Below are 9676 nucleotides of genomic sequence, written 5' to 3' on the forward strand. Positions count from 1 at the left end.
GAAGGTTAATATCCCTGATGGTTTAGAGAGAAACTGTACGTGACCAACAAAACTGAGCCTGGCAAGCTTGCCTATGCTGTTAATTTTGGAGCCGGAAGCACTCTCCTGTGAGTAGGGCTGACGGAGGACCACCATCCCCAATTAGAGCCGTGCGGCCCTACTGTACACAGATTCCTTTCCGTGTGACTGAGCACCTGAGGGTTGTTACTGCACAGCTACCATTTCCCCCCCCTTTTTTTTTTCTCCAGCTGCTGAACTATTTTCTTCTCATAATCCTGTAATTGGATTTCTACAAATGCCTTTATTGAAGCAGCATTCAAATTCTTTCTCTGCTGGCAAAACAGTGTGATCCAGTGACTGGTCAGCAGCGTGGTCAGGGGCTTGTGCTGGGATTGCTGAAGACCTTGCTGGCAAGCCTGGAGATGAAGTCATTTCCTATTAATCTGATTATTTGAAAGGGTTCTGATTGTGTCCAAAGCCCTTGCTGTAACAAAAGCTTTGTCTGTGTTACCTTCTTACCTACTTTACTACTGCCCAAAGGGTGCAGTTTTACAGCTAGGTAGCTGCCTCCATGCAATACCCACATGGAGATGGAGCAGGGTAAGTCTGTCTCCCTGCAAAGAGAAGATGGGCTTCAAGTAAATAGAGGAGAGTTTAGTCTATGCTTGCGACAGTGAAGTAAATGTGAAAATGGCAGCGATGGTACCCTTTAGGTTTTTAGGCTGGACATATACACTCAAAAGAAAAATGGCCATTTTTTCTACGGTGTGCCATATTGGAACAAAGATTTTAGCTGAGCAAATGTTTGGGAAGAGCCCTAGGTTAGCTCCTGCACCTGTTTATGAAGTCAGGATAGGCCACAAGAGAAGAAAATCCTTCAGGAGAAAGGCTCGTGTGTAGCTCCATCGGCTTAACGCATTCCAAAATGCAACTGCTTCGTCTTGACCAGCGTTCTGAACTCACGCTAACCTCTAAATCCAAGTCTAGACATGGCTGTCAATCCATCCACCCTGCAGTGCTTAATGACTTCCTCCACCCCTGCGTTTAGAGGCCAGGGACCAATTTGCCGCCCTCCTGGCTCGAGCAGTTCGCTGTGTGCATGTTTTTGGGCACTGCCCTTCCTGCCTGGGGAAAGCTCACCGGGAACTGAGGAACACTCAGAGTTGCTTTGGCTGAAAAATGCCAAGTGGGAAATGCCCACGTTTTCCCTTTCTCCTTTGGAGTTCTTATAGGTTGTCACAACTTAGTGTTTCTGATAAAAGGTTCATGGCCATAACAGCCAGAGAGGAATTAAGCAACAGTTAAGTGCTTAATCAGCTTGGATTTCCCTAATGCTCAGGTGACCACCAGGAAAATGACCGCAAAACAAATGTGCTGAAAAATAGCTCCCCTTCACTGTATGATTTCTTATTCCGAGTTTTCATATTTATCAGTCTGCTTCCTTATTTTTCTTTTGCAGTTTCTCACCCATCCCTTGCCGCTTTTACATAGTGAATGCGTTGAGAATTCCTCCACCAAAAGGCAGAATATTTCTTTCAATTCTGACCTGAGATACTACATGCCGTCATGTTCCCTGATCTGCTTTATCCTCTGAGTGCTGCTCTCGAATGTCAGGCAAAAACAGCAGCTCTATCCACAGAGAACAGTTTTATTTGCCACATTGGCTGGTGCACTACTGTCAGGTGTTAAAAAAAAATAAAAGGAGGAAAATATTTTAAGCCATTGCACAAATCAAATTGTAGTGTTGCACTCGGATCATGGTGCTTTAAGACTAGGAAAGAGGGAGTAGAATAAAAGATGCTTAACCCACTAACAAAATTCAGAGCCAGGGTTTGGCCAGGGCCTGCCACCAGTTTCTTGCCAATGACTGCAGGAAGGTGTTTTTATTTTAATGCTGTTCTTGGGAAACCTTGAAGATAAACAAGGGTGTCATTTGGAGAGGGGTTGTTCTCCGTGCCACATACTCCAAATGCACAAGTCCTGTAACTGTTTAACCACAGTGTGAAGACGGAAGAGGAGGTTTCCTAAGGCTGTTTCCTTGCTCTGTAGTGAAGGGTGTCTCTTGACTCCTTTTGGTGGCTCTGTGGGGCCAGCGAGGAGGGAATTGGCCATGCAATTTCAGATCAAGTCTTTTCAGAGCAGGATTTCCTCCGTTTGCCTTTAGGCTACAGCATTGGCTTTGAAAGTGCTGAACCGCTGGTGGGACTCACTGGGGACCGAGTCAGTCCTGGTGTTTGCTTAACACAACTCCTGGGGAGTAAGCAGACACATGGTGGTGTTCGCTGCCTATTACTTGGTCTGTGTTGCAGTGACTCAGTGAGAGGGGGCAGTGGTTGAAGCTGTTCGTGACTCAGGTTTGCAAGACCCCATTAGAGGCAGAAACAGGAAAACCTGGCGGTGGTGCTGCTCAGGTGCGTGATTAAAAGTGCTTTCCTCTGCCTGCACTAGGGAAGAGTTTGTTGAAGCCTACGTGAATTACATCTTCAACCTCTCCATCCACGAGTGGTACACGGCCTTTTCCACGGGCTTCCTGAAGGTGTGTGGTGGGAAAGTCCTGGAACTCTTTCAGCCCACTGAGCTCAGGGCCATGATAGTTGGAAACAGTAACTACAACTGGGAGGAGCTGGAGGAGGTAAAGCTTCCCTCTTGTTGTGTTTCTCTTCTTTGTCACAAGATTGCGCAGTTGCGTGAGGTGGGCACTAACCTGGGACGTGAGATGTGATGGGCCACAGATGTCTTTTTGTTTTTAATGCTGCTTGTACATCTTCCCATCATTCACATGAAAAACTCCTTACTGGGCTGTACTGCTACTGCTAAAGCTCGGGGAGGAAATTCAGGATGAGAAAGCACAGGGGAGAGGGACTTCCCTCTGCTGTTTTTAGGGATGAAGCCCAAGACTGAAGGGAAGAAGCAAAGTCAGGGTCTTCACCCGCAGTAAAACTCACTCAGGGCAAAAAATACACGGCCAAGGGACACAAAATGAGGGTTGTGTCCTCCAGAATACACAGATCAGCAGTTACGTGCTCTGTCCCAGCCTCAGCGGTGTAAGTGCCCTTCCAGTGCAGAGCACATGATCCTATTCATGCGTCCAGCCTGCAACCAGGTACCCCAGGTTTCCTCATGGCACATGAAATAGCCAGAACCTAATGCCTGCCCTCCACATGTTGCGAGGAGAGCCCTTTGGTGGGACTTTGAGCTGTGCTATTGCCTGTGACCCATCCTGTGCCTCATTTCATAACTGCCAGATGTTGATCTGATGTCAGACACCAGCAGAGATCAGCTCTGGGCTCTGCTTACTCTTTGCTTCCTGGTGCCAGATGAAATGATGGGACTTTTTGGTTTTTAACAGAGCGCTGTCTACAAGGGGGACTACTCTGCGACTCACCCAACGGTGAGGATGTTTTGGGAAACCTTTCATGCATTTCCCTTGGAAAAGAAGAAGAAGTTTCTCTGTAAGTATCTTGTGGTGGTGTGGACTCCCCTGAAACTGAAGAACCAGCCCTGGTCCCTGCATCGCGGTGCTGTGCCTGGGAGGGTGGCAGCAGCAGGGGTGGCTGGGGCCCCTCTGCCTCTCCCTAGGGGTGCATCCATCCCTGCCGTGGGCATCAGACAGCCCTGGCTTTGCTCCTTTTTATCCTGCCCAGGCGTAAGAGGGAGCTTTGAAGGAGATAGGGTGCTGTGGGCCACTTTTACTCATTTGTACACCCAGATTCAAGCTCCCCTCTGCTTCTCGTAGTGTTTCTGACGGGCAGCGACCGCATTCCCATCTACGGCATGTCCAGCCTGCGCATCGTCATCCAGTCCACGGCCAGCGGGGAGCAGTACCTGCCCGTGGCACACACCTGCTACAACCTCCTGGACCTGCCCAAGTACAGCAGCAAGGAGGTGCTGAGCGCCCGGCTGGTGCAGGCCATCGACCACTACGAGGGCTTCAGCTTGGCCTGAGCAGCGCGGGAGAGGCACGGACACTCGGGTATGGAGGAAGAAGACGACGGGCTTGGCTCTATTTTTGTAAAGGGATGGATCAGAACATTTTTTGGGGAAAATATAATTAATAATAATAATAATAATAGAGATGATGCAGTCTCAGCCTGATGCTGCCAGCATTTTGTGGGGCTTCAGCAGGGAGAGGCTATTGCTTTGAATTTTCTCATCTACTGAACCATATCAGTTCAGTGGGTGTTTCTGTTGTTTCCCCTCCAGCATCACTGCCCTCCCACTACCTTGTAGTTTGCTTTTATTGCCCCTACACACACACTTACCTCTCCTTTTAGTCCCGTTTAAATATTTCGATGTTCCTTGCATTTAGGCTATGGTGGAAACTGAGGATGAAACAGTGATCTCCTTTCTGAAAAGCTGTGATTTTTTTCCCCCACTCTTTCCCCCCCCTCCCTTTTTAAATGCGAGCTGGTTCTTGCTTGCTTTGAATGGAAATATCCCCTCTACCCCTAGGTCCCTGCGCACGGTACTGGGCTGGGGTGTCCCTTGTGACCCCCAGGACACAAGTGTATTGGTGATGGTACATGCTCTGTCTTTTTGCACAAGGATGTCTCATGGAGAATAGGATGGGTTGGGAGGGGTTGGCTTGTTTTTCCTCACTTGTCTCAAGTTTTATTTCCAAGCAATGTCTTCTTAGAGAAGCCTCAGACTCCTCTGGAGCGGGGTTTGTGTTCAGGTGTGTGGAAGGACAAACCCTGCCTATAATAACGGGCTGCTCAAATTGCATCTCTCTTGTGTTGTGCTGTGCTTCTCTCTTGGCAAGTCTACAAGTTAGACAGGTGGGCTTTGCTGAGCCCTGGTTTTTTTTTTTTACCCAAGCAGACCTGTTACTCCAGCACAAGGTGAGGTGGCTGCTTTTACCACTGCTGCCTTTCTCCAGAGGAGCCGGGTATCGGGGTGTGTGGGTGTATGAGAGGTGCACGAGCTCTCCAGTCTCATCATCCTCTGTGCCATCGCACGGCATGGACAGCATAGCCAGCGGATCAGGCCCAGTCAGCGTGGGTTTATGAAGGACAGGTCCTGTTTGACCAACCTGATCTCCTTCTGTGGCAAGGTGACTGCTTAGTGGAGAGGGAAGGGCTGTGGATGTTTTTCTGCCTGGACTTTAGTGAAGCCTGACACCATTTTCCACAGCATCCTGGCTGCTCATGGCTAGGATGGGCATCCTCTTTGTGGGGTAAAACAGTCTGGATGGCTGAGCCCGAAGAGCTGTGGTGAATGGAGCCAAATCCAGTTGTGACCAGTCACAAGCAGTGTTCCCCAGGGCTTGGTTTTGGGGCCAGTCCTGTTTAACATCGTTATCAGTGATGTGGATGAGGGGATTGAGTGCTCTCTCAGCAAGTTTGCAGATGACACCAAGTTGGGAGGGAGTGTTGATCTGAAGGTAGACAGCCTCTGCAGAGAGGTCTGGTCAGGCTTGATCAATGGACCCAGGCCAAGTGCATGAGGTTCAGAGAAGGGCAACAAAGCTGGTGAGGGTTCTGCAACACAAAAATTATGAGGAGCAACTGAGGGAACTGGAGTTGTTCAGTCTGGAGAAGAGGAGGCTGAGGGGAGACATCGCTCTCCACAGCTCCCTGAAACGAGGGGACAGCAAGGTGAGGGGCTGTCTCTTCTGAACTAACAAAAATGGCCTCAAGTTGCGCCAGGAAGGTTTAGATTGGATATCAGGAAAAACTTCTTCACCGAAAGGGCTGTCAAGCACTGGAATGGGCTGCCCATGGCGGAGTCACCATCCCTGGAGGTGTTTAAAACCCATGTAGATGTGGCTCTTAGGGCCGTGGTTCAGTGGTGGAGTTGGCAGTGCTGTGTTAACAGCTGGACTTGATGGTCTTGAAGGTCTTTCCCAACATAAACGATGCTGTGATCTGTCAGGTCAGGGAAAAGAAATAAGTGTGAGATCCCCACGTGAGCGATAACTCTGCTTGGAGATTGGTTTATTTTTGCAGTTTGAGTTACTTTATTTTGCTGTTTCAGAGGAGCCCTTTCACTTGACAGCAGTTTTGCTAGGGGGGGCTGTAAAGGACAATATCTGTATGAATTAGGCTGGAAGTGTACATTACGACTTGAGTAGACAGAATCACTGCCTAAATCTACCCTGTAAGAGTGGAGAGCCTTTGTCCTCTTTCCCCCAGTCTCACCCCCCCCACATTAAGTGAAGTTTGAATGACTTCCCCCCCCATTATTGTTCAGGTCTTGATGTAAACCTGATTTTAAGCCTGGGGTGGTTTTGACATTGACTTGTTATTAGGACACAGTATTTATGCGCCGTGTTCAATACACAGTATTGAACTTCGCACCTCGTAACGAAAGGTTTTAGGCTTTTGGGTTGGGTTTTTTTTTTTTAAAGACGAGCTGTGGGCTCCACAGAGAGCCCTCCAGCCTCTTTCTAACGCAGCGTTGGAGACAAATACACGACGATCTCAAATGTTTATTTTCGATGTGTGTACATAGGACAGTATTATGCAATAAATCCGATGTTCAATTCTGAGCGAGCGGCTGCCTCTGTGCCGGGAAGCGCAGGTGGGGCTGCCCCAGGCCCGGGTCTGGCCGTGCCTCTGAGCATCTGGAGGAAGGGCCCTGCTGCCGCTGAGGACCCCAGCCCAGCCTCTGCGTGCTCTGAAGGCCCCCACGGCTCCTCCAGGCCCGTGGTCTCTCCTGCCCAGCCCCACAGGTGGTGGCAGGACCCCTAGGACCACATCCCTGTGTGTCCAAGTCCCCTGAGGAGCATGAGGTGCTGGAGTAGCCCTCCTCTAGCCTCAAAGCTGTTTCTTCATTGATTAATAGCAGATAATTAATTAATGAGGGGCCAGCTTTACCTCTGGGCACTGTGGGGACAGATTCACAAAGGTTTCCAACAAGGACATCTGGAAGCACCTCAGGCTGGAGCACATCTGGCAGCACGGACCCTCTGAAACGTGCGCGGATCAGGAATAACAACTGATGTCTCAGATCAAAAGATGCTTTAATTTCACTGCCTTTAACATAAACATCCATTATTTGCCTGTTTACTCAGGAGTAAACAGAATAAAAACAAGTGCAACTTGTAAGACTGACAAGTTTCTTTCCTTTATCTTTACCTCTTGCAATCTTACTCTGTCCACAATCCGTTCATCATTGAAATAAACTGCAGTGATTTACCGTACCACGATGTGGTAGCACAGACACACATGGCTGAAACGGCCCCATCCTCCAGCAGCGTGTCCTAGTGACATGGCAAAGGGTTGTCTCATACGAACAGCTCATTTGTGTCACATAAAGTAGATTTCTGTACAGAACTTCACACCTTTCAGAAAGCACAGTCTTGTATTTGATGTCGGCATAGACAAATCATCAGACAAAATGTGCGGCCATTGTGTGGATGGACTTGGAGGAGTGTGGGGGGCAAACAGCGCTCCCAGCTGTTTTGGGGTTAGTGGGGATTCAGATCAGCTGTGGGGGGTACAGAGACAACATTTTAGTGCTCAGGGCTCGGAGCCCTCCTCCTGTGCAGGTTTGGGAGAGGGGAGTTGCAGCATCTGTAAGCCCAGGACTGAAAGGTGAGCACTTGTGTGTGTGTTTCCAGGACTGGGATGTTAAAATTCACTTCTCTATGATGGGCTTTCCTAGCAGTTCCCTTTGCAACCAGGTGGATGACGGGGTTTATTTCTGCCATGGGGAAACACTTGAACAGTTTAAAAAGAGAGAGGGCTAGGTGTGGGTTTTTTCTTTCTTTTAATGTACAATCTCAGTTAACAGGTTTTGTTACTTTTAGCTTTCAAAGTTCAAAAATATAAACTCTCTAAAGTGCATAATTGTACTTACATTTCATATAAACTATCCGAAATTCTAGCAATATACCATGTAAACAGCGTAACTAAGCATCAGAAAATGCTACAATCTCATCAGTTTAAAAATAAAATGGACTGTTCCCTACATATTATTTATCAAGATTTGTCAGGGGCAAAACCCAGCAAAACAGATAATTTATCAGTACACAGTGCAAACAGGCTTTTAAAAATAAGCAGAGAAAACAGACTCTTGGGAAGCCTTGGCCCACTGGAAAGATGTATGACCATGAAAGAAGGGCAGGAACTGCTGCTCTTGTCCGTATAAAGAAGTCCAGGCCTGGATTCAGCAAAATGCCCAAGCTTCAGTCCATCGTAACTCGTCGAAATCCCAAAGGCAGACCAGCTCGAGGCACGAATTCATGCGTTTTGGTTTGCTGACCACCACCAAACTGAGCCAGTGCTGAGTTTTTGGTATCCAATGTCCTTTCTCGTCCTGCACTTCTACTGCTCAAGTGACACCGCGGCCCATTTGGCTCTGCTGTGACAGCCAAAATAACCAGAGAGAGGTGAGGAGGGACTCGAAGGATCCGATTTGCAGAGGCAGAGCCCTCACCTCTCAAGTGATGGAAACCCAGCAGCTCTGAAAAGCCAAGCCCCGGGTCAGCAGGCAGATCCTCCGGGCTCTTTGGAAACAGGCAATTCAGTCTTTCCTGGTTTTATGTAGAATGGGAAACTCTGCCATCAGTCAAAAATGAACCACCTGGGAGTGCTTCCACCAACCAATGCACACCACTGCCTTACCCAGCCAGATGAGCAATGGGCATCTGCAGACCCCTGGGAGAAAGTTGCCTTTGGAAGTGTTTGTGGGATCCTGAAGAGACCAAACACCCTTCAGCATCAGTTTTGGCAAGAATTAACAGCACATACAGCAAAGGGAACAGGGTAAGTCTAAGTACCACAACCCAAATACATCTACTTCTGAGCCCACTTGCCCATATAAAGAAGGAAGAGGGAGAATTTCTAGGAGCCCCCTTCTTGCCTCCTTGTGTGAGGCCTGGCTAAGATGCCTGGCACTGCATTTGCTCTCAGCCATTTGGCTTGGGCACATCAGCTCCCCAAGGGATCAACGCAAAAGCGGGCATTACTGAAATGCTCCCCCTGGCACGGCGCAGAGCCAGTTGGTGCACACGAGCCCAGGAGCAGGAGGGTGAGCCCAGCTGGCCCAGGACTGTGGGACTGTGAGCCCACAGCTACTTGGTGCACTCCTGCACTTGCTGCCTTTCACCTCTTCAAGTGTCTGTCTGTCATGAAAACCTAAACCAGGTGTCCCAGGGCTTGCTTTTCTGAAAGTCCTCAATGAATTTCAAAATGCTGAATTGTCAAAACCTGCACCTGAGACATGGGCCCTTTCCACAGGCAGAGCATGGCTCCAGGCTTTCGGTTCCCTGCAGCATCCTCTGTGCTGGTGAACCACCTACACAGCCCGGGAAGAGATGTCATCCTCTGCTGCCACCAGCAGTGTCATTGCTGCAGCCTACACAGCCTCATGGTGTACGTAAAAGAACAAAATTTAGGCTAGCGAGTATGCGTGACACCCACCTGGACTGTTCAGCCTGGACTCACGTTTGCATCAAAGGAAGGAGCACACGTACTAATAGGGTGGCCCTTCCAGATACCACACATTGAGCTGATCAGCTACCAAAATCCCAAGGGATTCTGACTTAAAGCTTTTCAAACCTCTTCACGGTCACGTTACAGTGTCACCTTGCAAGTGGAAAAAGCCAGCAAGAACCCCTGCATGGCTTTCTCTGCTATCCCAAACAGATGGAGGTTCTCTCTTCTACTTCAGTTGACTTTGCCATCACAAATACGGGAAAAAAACCCAACTCAAGCCTAGGCAAAACTGC

General features: G+C 48.8%; 1 protein-coding gene across 1 annotated transcript in view; it reads left to right on the plus strand.

Annotated features, from left to right (window-relative positions):
• The window catches only part of LOC104533333 (probable E3 ubiquitin-protein ligase HERC3), a 40082-nt gene extending 36137 nt beyond the window's left edge, over window positions 1–3945 (plus strand). The window contains exons 22-24 of the mRNA XM_010186246.1: window positions 2449–2632; window positions 3350–3452; window positions 3737–3945. Of these exons, the coding sequence (XP_010184548.1) occupies window positions 2449–2632; window positions 3350–3452; window positions 3737–3945 (496 nt within the window). The remainder of the gene's footprint in view (window positions 1–2448; window positions 2633–3349; window positions 3453–3736) is intronic.
• Window positions 3946–9676: the final 5731 nt, after the last annotated feature.

Source organism: Mesitornis unicolor, unplaced genomic scaffold (assembly GCF_000695765.1).
Source record: "Mesitornis unicolor isolate BGI_N332 unplaced genomic scaffold, ASM69576v1 scaffold1806, whole genome shotgun sequence".
NCBI lineage: Eukaryota > Metazoa > Chordata > Aves > Mesitornithiformes > Mesitornithidae > Mesitornis > Mesitornis unicolor.